General features: G+C 59.3%; 6 protein-coding genes across 6 annotated transcripts; 3 read left to right on the top strand and 3 right to left on the bottom strand.

Moving 5' to 3' along the window:
• Nucleotides 1-196: 196 nt before the first annotated feature.
• On the bottom strand, nt 197-1143 carry VTJ83DRAFT_3329 (uncharacterized protein; the record flags this gene model as incomplete). The annotated part of the gene is made up of 2 exons (XM_071009695.1): nt 197-731; nt 788-1143. The coding sequence occupies 2 exons, from the start codon at nt 1141-1143 to the stop codon at nt 197-199; spliced, it is 891 nt and encodes a 296-aa protein (XP_070867207.1).
• Nucleotides 1144-1560: 417 nt separating this feature from the next.
• VTJ83DRAFT_3330 (uncharacterized protein) lies at nt 1561-2091 on the top strand (the record flags this gene model as incomplete). The annotated part of the gene is made up of 2 exons (XM_071009697.1): nt 1561-1739; nt 1782-2091. The coding sequence occupies 2 exons, from the start codon at nt 1561-1563 to the stop codon at nt 2089-2091; spliced, it is 489 nt and encodes a 162-aa protein (XP_070867208.1).
• A 1501-nt stretch (nt 2092-3592) lies between these two features.
• Nucleotides 3593-4289, bottom strand: VTJ83DRAFT_3331 (uncharacterized protein; the record flags this gene model as incomplete). The annotated part of the gene is made up of 4 exons (XM_071009698.1): nt 3593-3738; nt 3796-3929; nt 3981-4068; nt 4118-4289. The coding sequence occupies 4 exons, from the start codon at nt 4287-4289 to the stop codon at nt 3593-3595; spliced, it is 540 nt and encodes a 179-aa protein (XP_070867209.1).
• An 857-nt stretch (nt 4290-5146) lies between these two features.
• On the top strand, nt 5147-7486 carry VTJ83DRAFT_3332 (uncharacterized protein; the record flags this gene model as incomplete). Its single annotated transcript, XM_071009699.1, has 3 exons — nt 5147-5159; nt 5216-5363; nt 5413-7486. 3 exons carry the CDS (start codon nt 5147-5149, stop codon nt 7484-7486), a joined length of 2235 nt encoding a protein of 744 aa, XP_070867210.1.
• Nucleotides 7487-8213: 727 nt separating this feature from the next.
• VTJ83DRAFT_3333 (uncharacterized protein) lies at nt 8214-10054 on the top strand (the record flags this gene model as incomplete). The annotated part of the gene is made up of 3 exons (XM_071009700.1): nt 8214-8234; nt 8326-8409; nt 8501-10054. 3 exons carry the CDS (start codon nt 8214-8216, stop codon nt 10052-10054), a joined length of 1659 nt encoding a protein of 552 aa, XP_070867211.1.
• A 1282-nt stretch (nt 10055-11336) lies between these two features.
• Nucleotides 11337-12667, bottom strand: VTJ83DRAFT_3334 (uncharacterized protein; the record flags this gene model as incomplete). The annotated part of the gene is made up of 4 exons (XM_071009701.1): nt 11337-11426; nt 11507-11958; nt 12044-12290; nt 12407-12667. 4 exons carry the CDS (start codon nt 12665-12667, stop codon nt 11337-11339), a joined length of 1050 nt encoding a protein of 349 aa, XP_070867212.1.
• Between the last annotated feature and the right edge of the window lie 796 nt (nt 12668-13463).

Consider the following 13463-nt stretch of genomic DNA (forward strand, 5'->3'; position numbering starts at 1 on the left):
CCCGAGTGGGGCCAATGACTGAGCACACAAATGTTGTCTCAGCATTGGCCGGATGATGGCCTCACCACATACAGACTAATACTAATAGATCTCGACAGGTGTGCCCATGTGTGCCATGTCATCAATTATTTTCATACATAGTAGAGAGGTATTGTCATGTTATCGTACAGAAACCACACCGTCCAAACTCTCACGCCTAAGCATCCACAAAGTCCTTAACGTTCTTGAGCCAGGAGACGTACTCCTTCTGCTCCTTGTAGTCCATGTAATCCGGCACGAACACGGCCAGAGCCGAGGTGACGCCGCGCTCCTCAAGGTAGCGCTCCATCAGAATCTGCAGGTCCTCGTCGAGGCTTCCGAACGGCGGGCCGGGGTAGGCATCATGGGCCTGGTGCACAGCCTCGGCGTCGGTGCTGTGGGCCAGCCTGGCGTCCTTGTAGTAGTACAGGTTCTCAACGACGATGGTGCCGTCCTGGGCGATGGCCTCGACATTGAGCGCGCCCTTGCCGGGCTTCTCGATGACCACGTTCAGGCGGCAGGGGACCGTCCCGGTGGGCTCCTCGTCAAACTCGTTGCCCTCCTGCTCGAGCTCGGCGTTATTGCGTTGTTGTTGCTGCTGCTGCTGGCTGCTGCTCTCGAAGTCCTCCAGCTCGTCGCCGAAGGCGTTGTCTTCCTCGCTCAGGTCGGGCTCGAAGTTCTGCAGGTCGGCGATGGAGAAGGAGACGGTGATCCTGCGGGAGGTCAGCATGCAAGGCACAAAAGCATGAACAGGGCGGAGGGAGCCTACTTCTCGTTGCCATAAGTCCGGGTCAGGATGACGTCTTCCTTGCCGGGGACATCCTCCACCTTCCAGATGCCGTTGTCGAGGAAGTCCTTGATGCTGGCGGGCAGAGGCTCGTTGGACTGAACATCGTTCTCGAACTCGATCTCATTGGCAAGCTTGGCCGAAACCTCCTCGTCGATCTCGTTCTTGGCGCTGTTGTTCCGGAGGAGCGACGTCGAGAAGGCGGATGCGGGTTGCGCGCGCAGGAGAGCGGGGCGGGCGGCGACGAGGCCTGACCGGGCAAACCGGGGGAGGGGGGTGGCCGAGGCGCGGGCCAGGGCGCGGGGCGCAGCGCGCGCAATCGTGCGGAGGGACATCATCTTGAAGGAGTGGCGTGTGGATGAGGTGAGGGGCTTTGGAAGATGGGAGATGGGGAAAGAGAGGGATGGGAGCACAAGCTAAGATTGAGCAGCTTCTCGAACCTCCTGCAAAAAAATCGATTGTGATAAGCGATAAGGACCTGACAAGCTGACAAGATCCACATCTCCGGGTCCCGAGCCCCACCTGAAAAGACCCACAGCCAGGCCAAGGATCTAATCGGCCCGGGCCTACCCACCCAAACGCCTGGAAGTCTCGGCATCAAATAACAACCACCACCTCACCTGCACCTCATCTCCCATCTCTTTCTGGTGTGCTGAACACCTACTGCGTACAGCCTCCCTTCAGGTCACTTTGGGTATTTCATCACATCGTAACGTCGTCAGAAAACTTCAGAAAAACGTATCCATCGCAGTGGCATGCCCCCCATTCCCCCATCGACCGCTTCGCCCTTTGCCCAGAGACCAGCTCTGCCAGGAGATCCCCGTCGCTGTTCAAACCCATCTCACACCAAGACTGACAGGAGTCCTGCGTTGCCACACCCTGCTTCGTCGCTCTGTGAAAAAAGCTGGTTAGCCTCGACGCTCCGTCCTCCAGGGTAAACACCAAAAGATATACAACGAGGAAACAGCCTACCAAGACTCCCCAACCTTTCCCAGCCCCACCTCTCCGTCGTCCTCTCCCGGTCCCGGCAAGCCCAGCACTCTCTCGCCGTCGCCTCGCGATGGCCTGTCGCGCCCTCGAGGCAGCTCCCGAATAGTCCGTTACCCATCCCGGCGAATGCGCTTCCCCCACCAACGTCACCGCCCCCTCCGCCGCCGGTGCCGTTGCTTCCGGAGCAAGCAGCGGAGGTTCCCGAGGAGCCACGGGCGGCGGGACACGGCTGCTCCGAGATGAGAACCGTCTCCTCGCGCGCGCAGCGGCCGCAGATGCGAACGTGGGTGGTGTAGGTGCACATTCCTGTTCGATGATGTGCTGGCAGTGTGGCTGTTTGCGTCCCTGGATGTATGATGAAGGGTAAGAGAGGAGTTTCTCGGACAGGGGGGGGGGGGGGGGGGGGTTTGGAAGAAGCCAGCGCGAAGTCTTTAGGGGCGGTGATGCTCGGAAGTGAAGGATGGTGGCGTATCAAAAGGTAGGTCAACTTGAGAGGTAGAAGAAGTCGTTAGTCGTCGTTGGTGACAGATGGAAGTACTTATAGACCTAGGGGATGTCATGTATCCGTGACACACTAGGTCTTCAAGCTTTAATGGGTTGCGGAAATCGAGACTAGGTGAGCTTCCCGAAGCCATCAACCCCCACGAGAACTCACGCAGTCACCTTGTCTATGATCCTCGACCCGATAGCGATCCAATACGCACAGCAGGAGACTCCACTCTCGATCCGACCCGCTCCGAGTCCCAGACCAGTCGCAGTGTCTGTGTAGTTCCTTATCCGAGACCATAGACTTCGCCAATCTGCCGAGTCGCTTCGTCCTGTGGATGGGTGAAAGGGGTGGCACGGCGGGAGGCCACACACAAGAGACCATGATAGTTGACCAGTGTGGTGGCGTGTTCACTGGATGTCGGCATCGAGGGATTGTCAAAGACTGCAATAACTCCGCGATACAGGGGGTTCTAGATGTACGCACCCGAGAGGGCATACAACCATGGAACAAAGGACGAACAACGAAGCACGGGGATGCGAGTGTGGCATAGTACAGCATGCATATCGTAACCCTAGACTTAATTGAAACGCAAGGTTCTCCTATGGCACGGCCGGTATCCGCCAGCCGGATCGGTTGCTGCCAGCCACGATATCCATCGGGGCTTTTGGTCTCAGAGTGATTCAAACGGAACCCACTCCCGGCTCATGGCCGACGTCCGGATAGCTGCGTGCGCCTGCAGCCAACGGGACCTGAATGTCCCGGCCATGCCTGGTTTGTCAGGTCCGCGGGCTGCCTGGCGCGCGGGCGTGGTATCGCACGACAGCACCTTGACAGCCACTCCCCGGGCTCAGCGCACGTTGGACCTGGGGATCGCGATAGTGGGGGGTTCGATGCAGCCCGGGGACCTGCATGTCGGACCCGTGCCAGCGTCTCGGAGTTGCAGGCACAGCCGAGCTCTCAATGCGCACCACGCTGAGTACCCGAACGGCTAGGTGAAGGAGTCGTCTGGCGCGAGGCTTCGAGACGCCTCTTGTGCGGATGGCCGCTGCCAGGCCGGAAGGGGTGTCCTAACAGGACAGCCAGATGGCGGACAACTGACCATGCGCTGGCGACACGGCATGTGCGTGCGGGGTGAGTAGTCGCATCTCGCCCGCCATGACGTCCGACGCTGCGACTTCTCACATCTCAGGCAGTTTACTTCGCAAACGCATCCGACGTGCAAAGAAAGCCGAGTAGACGTCGCGGAGCATGGTCGTGCGGGAAGCACGTGGATGCCGCGTCAGGGCCTTCTCCGACTGGGGTGAGATTCAGAGGCCCTGAGGAGGGAAACTCGAGGGCTTGATGGCTCCTGAGGCGGAGATCTTGACCCAGGAGACGTTGGTAAGATAGGGCCAGCTCCCTTCAAACTGACTCAGAAGCTTGACATTTGCCTCGTTGGTAAGGTCCGGCAGGTCTGAGATGTTAGCTGGCCGGGCATGGGCAAGGTGATGGATGAGAAAGAAGAACTTACAGAATCCGTCACGGTGCTCCTTCTCGAGCGCCTCAATCTTCATGCGGAGGAGGTCTTCCTTGGTGCTCGGGGGCCGCCCCGGACGCCGCTGCTTCTTGGCCTCTTCGTATTCCTCATCATACTGATGAACATACCTGATGCGGTCAGCACAGAACCAGTCGTGTGCGGCAGGCGGCGGTACTCACTCGCGAATCTTGGCCTGGATGGCCTCGAGGTCCAGGGGCTTGTCATCATTTGCCTGGACGACCTCCTGAAAGAAGGCAGCGCGGGCAACTGCGCGGGTCAGACCGGTACACCAAGGCTGCGCGAACAGATCACATACGGAGCGGCTTGTCATGCTTGCGTCTCGCTTGGGCCAGTTTCTCGAGACGATCGTCTCGGACCTGAGCCCGGTGGAGTCGTCTCGAGTCACGACTCTTGCCGTGAAGGGCCTGGATGGACCCGTTCTTCTTTTTGGCAATTTCCTTGCGAGTCTTTTCGAATGTCCTAGCCATGGCGAGTTGATGGCGGCAAGCTGACCGAAGAGTGACCTCAGTGAAACGATGAGTTGGCTGTGAGTTGCAAGCCACGGGGAAATTTTTATGGAGCCAGGAGATAAAGCGGTGGGGTCGATCGATAGGCAAGTGGTGCCAAGCGCTCCTGCAGCTCGGCCCGGGGTTCAGCCTTATGGAGAGAGCACTCCAAAGGAGATCCCGCTGCTGCGTACGCTACGGTAGGCAAGCGGCAATTCTGTTCCGAAACAACCTGGAACAGCACGTTTTCTTGTCTTCGGTTTCACTTATGGAGCTCTATTGGAGACATCATTGCGTGCAATTTTGATGCCATAGCGTACATCTACCTCAGTACTTGTGCTCGTGCTATTTGGACCCTAACCCTGTTGGGTTCTGCAGGTGGTGACCGGGGTGTGCGTCCGGGTTCCGTCGCGGGGGTAACGGCCCCAGACGCGGTTCGCGCTTGCTCGTCCCGGGAATTGGCAGCTCACCGCGCCGCGACTGCATCCCAAAATTGGCAATTAGCACCCGCCCTCCGCACTCCACCTCGACAAGACCTCGTGCGGTTTTCTTCAATCGACCGTGATTCTTGATTGTTTCGTCAACCTCGACGCTCCCACACCCTGACGTCAGCTTCTGTACCTCTGACAGTGCAGCGGCCAAAGTAAACACGTCAGCCACGGTCAACGCGCCTTAAAATTCCCTGTCCCTTCCACCGTTTCTCCGACCCGGCCGCGCCCAGCGAGACCGCATCCTGTCCCACCAGCGACTGATGGCTGCGTTTTCCTGACCAAGTTTATTTCTGCTCTGCCAATCCTCCGACGAGCCACTGTACCACCAGTCTTTTGGTTCTTGTCAGGATGGGCATCTCAGGTAGCCCAGTCCCCCGGGCCCTTCGATGCAACTTCAGACTCGGCTGACCATCCCAGGCCTTCTCCCTCTCCTCAAATCCATCCAGCGACCAACAGAACTCAAGAAATATGCCGGTGAGACCCTCGGAGTCGACGGCTATGGCTGGCTGCACCGCGGCGCCGTAGCGTGCGCCATCGAGCTGGCTCAGGACAAGCCGACCCGCAAGTATGTCATCACCCATGCTCTCTTCGCACGCTCTCTGCTGACGTCTCAGATATGTCGAATGGGCCATGTTCCGGGTCAGAATGTTCAAGCACTTCGGCGTCACGCCGTACATCGTGTTCGACGGCGACTTTCTCCCGAGCAAGGCCAAAACCGAAGAGGCCCGCGCCCAGCGCCGGGCTGAGAGCAGGAAGCTCGGCCTCGAGCTGCTCCGTGCCGGGAAGCCATCCCAGGCCTACGCGGAGCTCCAAAAGGCTATCGACGTGACGCCCGAGATGGCTCGCAACCTGATCGAGGAGCTCAAGCAGGCCCAAGTCCCGTATGTCGTGGCCCCTTACGAGGCCGATGCCCAGCTGGTCTACCTGGAGCGCCAGGGCCTGATCAGCGGCATTGTCACGGAGGACTCGGATCTCTTGGTGTTCGGCGCCAAGCGCCTCTTGACAAAACTGGACAAGTACGGCCAGTGTATCGAGATCAACCGACGCGACTTCTGTGCCGTGCGCGAGATCTCCCTCACGGGATGGACTGACCGCGAGTTCCGCCACATGGCGATTTTCAGCGGCTGCGATTACCTGGACGGCATCAGCAGCGTTGGTCTCAAGACGGCGTACCGCCTGATCCGGAAGCACAAGACTCCCGAGCGCGTGATCAAGATGATTCGTTTCGAAGGAAAAACCCAGGTCCCAGAGACCTACCTCGACAACTTCCGGCAGGCCGAGCTTACCTTTTTGCACCAGCGCGTGTTCTGTCCCAAGAAGCAGGATATTGTCTTTTTGACGGAGCCCGACCCGTCGCTGAATGTGGACGAAATGCCTTTTATCGGAGCGCCGGTCGAGACGGAGCTGGCCCGCGCCATTGCCGCCGGCGACGTCAACCCCATCACCAAGGAGCCCATCGTGGTGGATGTTCCACGGTCCCCGGGAAAGCGGAGGATCAGCCAGGCGCTTGCGCCGCCCGCACCCCCGAGAACTCTTGGCAAACCAATCAACCAGTATTTCAAGGACAAGAGCGCCCGCCGCATTCCGCTGGGCGAGATGGATCCTAACTGTTTCAACGTCGAGCCCGACCGCAACGCCAATCCGGAGGAGCCGCCTCGGCCGATCGTCTTCCCTCTTCCGAGACCGTACGTGGAGGGCGCGGAGGAGGCATTGGAGACTCCGATTCGTCCGTACACCAGCAATGCCCGTGAGCACCGCCGACGGAGCGAGCCCATCTCAAAGCTCCTCGGATTCGACTTTTCCGAGTCCTCTCGACACCGGCGGCAGACGGCCGGACCATCATTCCAAGTGTACCAAGACCCGAGTCCCGTGGCGCGGCCGCCCAAGAAGGCACGTCTTTGTGACGACTCGGTCGTGGACGATTCCAATGTAACACCAGAGAAGAGCAAGTTCTTCGCATCAAAGCCAACCCCGAAGGCGAAGAAGATGGATGAGTTCTTGTTGTCAGATGACTCGGTTGAAGACATCTTCAATAGCTTTTCGGGGTCGACCTTTGGTGCTGAACGGCCCGCGGCATCGGATGCGGCCGTTTCCCAGGACACGGCGCAAGAGACGGAGGATACGCCGCCCGCAACAGACAACAATGATGAGGCGGAGGAGGTCGAAGTTCCCGCATCCTCTCCAGCACAGCCCAACCCAGAGGACCGCGCTTGCGTCTCCAGTTGCGAGGCAACGTCGACGACGCCACTCAGCGAGCTCATTAAGGACTTCTCGTACGGGACCGCCAAGCCGCGCGCGCGCATCGTTCATGGTCTTCCCACGCCAACATCGAGCGCGCAGACGGCGACTCCGAAGGTCCGCTCACCAGCTGGCACCCAAACCCCGATGTTGACCCCACTTCAGCGGATTGGCTCTCGGGCATTACGTAGGGAGACGACCGGATCCAAAGGGGCGTCGTCACTCAGGGAGTCCAGGAGCCTTCCCTCGCTTCCCGTGAATCCTGCATTCGTGCCCCTGCCCAAGGTTGATCTCGCAGAGGTCCAGGCTCTTACTCAGCCGCTGGGCAGCGAGGACCAGTTGGTGCCGGACAGCGATGGTGAGAACGAAGGTGGAGACTCGACGACTGTGAACCCGGCCCGAAGGCTTGATCTCTCAAAATTCCGATATACCCGACCCTCTCTTGGTTGAACATGACGGATTGAGGTACTTGCGCCGTATGCGAGCGGGATGGGATCCACAGGGTTAGCGGCGGACATGGCATGGCTATGGCGTTTGACTGCACGGTAGGTCGGTCTGGTGGGTAATTTGGCGTGCGGCGTTTGGGATCTGGTTCTTCAAAGGCAGCTGAGATGAAGGCCACCTGGAAATAAAGAGAGTAGATGTTTTCTGGGGACTCATGTTGAAGAGCGGGTTATCTTTAGTAGCACCATGGGCTTGTGTCGCGAAGGTCAAGATTGGCTGGCTCACATGGGGAAGTTGGACACGTTATTTGGTCCTCGATGACAAAGGCCTAGACACGTGTCAGGCCGATCAACGATAGAGTATCCCCATAATTCCCCTTGATATTCGGAATGGGTCTCCTGTATCTCTAGCTTTACTTACGAATCAATTTGCCCTTGAGCATTCTCCTACGATATTTCAGTGTTGTTGTCCCCCCTGTGCCAGTGTCGTCAACGTTATCGACGTTCGCTCACCGCCCGGCAGAATCGTTATCCGCCAGTGTGGGGCATCCGGTCTCCACCCGGCTCGCTGAACCGCGATCCAAAATTTCCTAAACTTTGATTCCCTGGGATCCCGCCTCACCAATTTTCTCTACGACGACTGCGCGCCCGACCAAGTTTCAACGCCGGGTTTCGGCGGCATCGCAACACTCAGCATTTTCGCTCATCTACCTATCTCGTGGATTTGATTGAAAATGGCCGACACAAGCTTGCAGGTGCGTGATGGTCCCGATCGCAGCTCGAAACATCGATGGTTGCCTTGGGAATATCGTCTTGGATCCTTTCTCACCTGTTTTGTACCTCCAGGAGCGCCTGCGCGAGCACGCAAAGGCCTTCGATGGTCTGCTCTCACTTATTCCGGCCAAGATGTATTACGGCGAGGATACAAGCGTATGTTGAGTCTGGGTCTTTTGCCTCAGCCGTCCCTCTTCCCGAGCCACCTCCGCCAGCGGCGCGGCTGACTCTTGTCTCGTCCGCACAGGACCAATGGAGGAAGAAGAAGCAGACCAAGGACCAGGCAAGGGCCGCCAAGCGGGGGAAGCTCGATCCCGACAGCGAACTCAACAAGAGCGCCAAGGACGTCCTGGACGAGCGGGCCCGGAACAAGCGCAAGCTGCAAGAGCTGGAGGACGATGACGAGAGCCAGTCTGGATCTCAGGATGATGACGACGACGACATCGAGATCCCGGGAATCGTCAAGGAGAAGCCGCTCGAGGGCATGAAGAAGAGGCCGAAGATTGACGAGGACGACGAAGAGGCGCCGAAGCCGCAGAAGCCTTCTCAGGACGGAGAGCAAAAACCGGACGACGAAGTGGCAAGCAAGAGGTTGAAGGCCAAGGAGGAGAAGAAGCTGGCGAAGAAGGAGAAGAAAGAGGAGGCCAAGAAGAAGAAGGCGGAGGCGAAGAAGGCGAAGGAGGAGGCCGCGAAGGATGGAAAAACGGAAGGTGCCAACTCCTCCAAGAAAACCCAGGCTAAGGCGCCCAAGGACGACGAGGAAGACGCCGAGGAAGCCGAGGAGGCCGAGGATCAAACCGAAGAGTCTGATGGGTCTGATGAGGCCGATATCGCCGATGACATGGCCCCGATCGACGTCTCCGGGCTCGCCAACGACGAAGACGAGTCCTCCGCTGACTCTGCGCCTCACTCGCCCATCTTTGACACGGCCAAGACCGGCTCTGTGGAACCCGCAAGCACCACAACCTCAATCTCATCGACGGTAGCGCCATCGGAAAAGCCCAAGATCAAAGTTCCCGCCGACACGACCGTGCTGAGGCAGCGCCTCGAGGCCAAGCTCGCGGCCCTTCGCGCGGCCCGCAAGGCGGATGATCCGGAGGGCAAGCCGATCAGGACGCGGCAGGATCTGATCGAGGCCCGGCGCGCCAAGCAGGCCCAGCGCAAGGCGCACAAGCAGGAATTGCGGCGGAAGGCGAAGGAGGAGGAGGAGCGCAAGCGGGAGGAGGCCCTCGCCAGCGCACGCAACTCGCCCGGTCTCAGCCCACTCCTCAAAGACGACAACACCGACCCCGGCGAAACCCACTTCGCCTTCGGTCGCCTCGCCTTCTCTGACGGCACTCAACTCTCCCACGACCTGAGCTACGAGAAGACGCCTGACAAGGTCGCCAAGAAGAAGGGTCCTTCGGATCCCAAGTCCGCCCTCGCCCAACTCGAAGCCAAGAAGAAACGCCTCGAGGCCATGGACGCAGACAAGCGCAAGGAGGTCCTCGAGAAAGAAGCGTGGCTCGCCGCGCGGCGCCGCGCGGAGGGCATCAAGGTGCACGACAACGAGTCGCTGCTCAAGAAGGCGCTCAAGCGGAAGGAGAAGGCCAAGAAGAAGTCGGAGCGCGAGTGGAAGGAGCGTGCCGAGGGCGTCAAGCACGCTATCCAGGAGCGCCAGCGCAAGCGCGAGGAGAACCTGAGGAAGCGCCGCGAGGAGAAGCTGGCGCACAGGGCGGGCAAGAAGAAGAACAAGGGGGTGCAGACGAAGAAGAAGAACCGGCCCGGGTTTGAGGGCGGGTTTGGCGGCGGGAGGAAGTGAGAGAGGGCCGCCGCCCCCGGTGATTGAAGGGGTTGCAAGTTTGAGGCGCTCCGTGCTGGCCGCTGCTATCTAAGACATTCTTGGGTTTCGTGTGGAGGGCGTCGGGGCGTTAGGAACACTTCCGGGTGCATCACGCGGTGCGGATTTTGTGTTTTTTATGAGCGAGTGTCGTTCATGGCGGCAGAGTTGCCTCGAGCCCAGAGCCGACAGGAGTTAGCGGACAGGAAAATATCATGGGTTTTTGGGAGAAAGAGAGGTGGTGTACCCAAGCATTGGCCGCCTTCATGTCTGTTTCCAGTGGCTTCCAATGTGTACCTATGTCAGGAGGTACCTAGGTATATGTATATATGGTGACTCGCTAGCCTCCTGTGATAAATTCCTTCAAGGCCTCGCGCGCCAGCTCAAGGTTATCAGCAGACATGGTTTCCACCAAGCCGTTCCAGTGTGCCGGCTCAAAGCCACCAGATGCTCTTCCAGCAGGTCCGTCATCAGAGACAGCAAGAAACGCGGCAACGCGAGAAACGAAAACAAAAACCTCCTTGTATTTGACTGGTATCGGAATCAGAACAGGGAACCATGCGACGCAAGAAAACTGCACGGATCCGCCCCATCCATCCATCCATATTCGTAGGTGCGTGACACTCGCGTCGTTAACTTGACTATTACCCCCCAAAAAGCCCAACACCAACTTTGAACCGCCCCAAATCCTCCCTACACCCTGCACCGTCCTCGCAACAATTTGATCCAACTCTTCCCACCCTCTTCTTCAGAGTTGTCCAGCCGCCCGCCCGTCCCGTCCCGTCCCGTCCCGCCATCCATTCATTGCATGCGTTTGTCGAACCGTGGAATCAGAACAAAACCCAGCAACCAAGCCGACCTGCCGCCTGCCCAAAGCCTAACCAGCCCGCCCGACCGTGGTGTTCCTGGCACCGATCCGTTTCCCTCATCCGCCAGCCCGTAAGCCACTCCCGCCAAGGCTTTGCCAGTTGTCCCACTGACCCAACAGTGATTCAATAAGAGGGGGCAGTTATGTGCGTGTGTGCGTGGGTATGTGTGGAAGTGCCGGGCGCCAAAGTCGAGGCATCGGGGCGAGCAGCAGAGCGGGGTCGCTCGCTCCGAGCCAAGCCTAGGTGATCCAACTCGGGAGAGATCCGTGATTCGAGTGGTGGTAGGCGATAGCGCATCATATTCTATGGGATAGGATGGACGGGGAGGCGTCGGGCTGGGGCTGAAACGGGGATGCCGGGTCGCAGGCCGGCCGGCGGTTTTGGATTTGCGGCAGTTAAAGGAGCGAGTCGAGGCGGGTGAAGACACACAGCACAGCCGCAACGACCTCGAGCTGAAGCTCCTTGTCGGCGGCCTTGTTCACCTCCTGCAAGGCGTGTTAGCAGACCGCTCACCCCAACGGGGGGGTTGTACTCAAAAGAAAAGCAAGGCTTCGTCCGGTCATACCTCAGCAATAACCTGCGGAAGGTTCTCTCCGATATCGTTCATCACCGCCTTGCGACCAAACGGCCACTGGCTGTAATCGGCCAGCAGCTCATCGGTCTGGTTAAACGCCTTCTCGCGGGCCTCGTGGCCCAGCGTGGACAAGGCGTTCTCGAGCACGTTGGCGGCGTAAGCCGCGCAAACCATGGCCATGGTGCGCAGGTAGCGGAACTCGAGGTTCTCGGGCAGCCACTGGGAGCTGGGCAGGACGACGGTGCGCTGGGTCAGCACGTTGCGCACGCGCCGGCGGATCTCTTCCTTGGCGCCCGTGTCGACCACGGGGTGCGTCGCCATGTCGAACAGCAGGAAGTTGCGTTTCTCAGTCCGCAGGATGCCCTTGTCGACGAGCCCCTTGGCCAGGCGCTCACGGACCTGCTTGAGCTGGTAGCCGATCTTCATGAGGTTCCATGTCTCGCCTGGTGGGTTGACAGAAAGGTTAGCCCCTGGCGTTGGCTGCCGCGCGTGGCGGGCGTTGGCGTGCGGTGGTGGGGGCCGGCATACCGCTCATCAGGTCGATCCAGCTGGCGACGCTCATCTTCTCGCTGGTCTTCATCATCTTGAGGGCCTCGTCGAGCAGCACCTCGCCGGTCATGGTATCGTCAATCACCTCGAGGATGCGGTCGGGCAGGGGGAAGCTCCGCCGCGAGGGCGTCTTTTGCATGGCGATGCGGCCGCGGAAGGCCAGCTCGAGCACGATGCATCCGCGCAGCGCGTAGGATATGTTGTCGTTCCAGAAGGACAGGTAACCCTACGGTGGTACCACGCCCGCGGTGACGATGTCAGCGGAGGCCAGCGCGGGCGTCGCAACGACGGGCAAGGCAGCGAGAGAGGTGGTGATGAAGGGAGTGTAAATTGCCAACAGACCTGCTTGTCCTTGAGCCCCAGCAGCAACACCTCCTCCATGAGCGTCAACTTGGGCTGCTTGCTACGCTCGGCGCTCTCGCTAATATCGCGCGGGTCGAAGGCAATGCGATGGCCGTTCTCGCTGTTCTCGTAGCTGGTCTCGGGCCCGCTGAGATCGCGCGCGCCGGTATTGGACGTCCGGGGGGCGGCCACACCAGCATCGCTGTCGCCGCCGCCGCCTCCGGCGCCCCTTCGCCGCGTCAGGCCCGATGTGGTTGCCATGGCTGGAATTGGTGGATGGGCCGGGTTCGTTGGTGCCTTGGGTGGCTGTGTTTCGTGTCCCGGCTCGGCCTGGCCGTTTAGGGGTTGGTCGTAGAGCAGACGCCGGTCTCGGGTGATAAAAGGCGGCGGTTGGGACGGCGGTTTCTGGGGTTGTATGGATCGCTTGGGTGTTGTCCCCTTCTTTCTCGTGGGCCGAGAAGCGGTGGCGGAGGATGGATGGGTGTTAAAGAAACGGTGTTGCGCAGGATGTCTTTCTCGATTCTTGGCTTTCGGGGATCGTCCGGGCCAGGTTTGTCTCGCTGGTATTTAGGGGCTAAGGTGCTTGGCGGTGTCAGACGCTGCTCATTGAAGAGTCTGGGACGGCGTCCAAGGTGAAGCGTCGAACCCAGACACAAACAGATGACGGCGCAGATAAAGACACCAACAGTCTCTCGATGGGATTCCCCTACCTAGGCAAACGCAGTCGGTTGGCACAGCGCGTTGTCCCTTTTTTGATGCCTGGTCCCAGTTTTGTTTGATTACAATCGAAGCCCGGGCGTGGCCCAGTTCGATAAGAACTGCGATAAGAGGCGACCCGGCTGTGCAAAGTGGGGCCTTTGGTTGCCTGAACAAAGACCTTCTGAAACATCTGGTTTCCTAGTAAAACCCTAACCCTGGTATGGGGAAGATTGGACTACTCCTGTACTGTGTAAGCAGCACGAATGCAGCAATGCCCCAGCAGCCCACAGCAAAGAGCTTGATCTGGTCCCTTCGATCTGCCCATTGACAGGCCAAGATTTCTTGTTCGTTTGAATAA

Source organism: Remersonia thermophila, chromosome 3 (assembly GCF_042764415.1).
Source record: "Remersonia thermophila strain ATCC 22073 chromosome 3, whole genome shotgun sequence".
In the NCBI taxonomy this organism is placed as follows: Eukaryota; Fungi; Ascomycota; class Sordariomycetes; order Sordariales; family Chaetomiaceae; genus Remersonia; species Remersonia thermophila.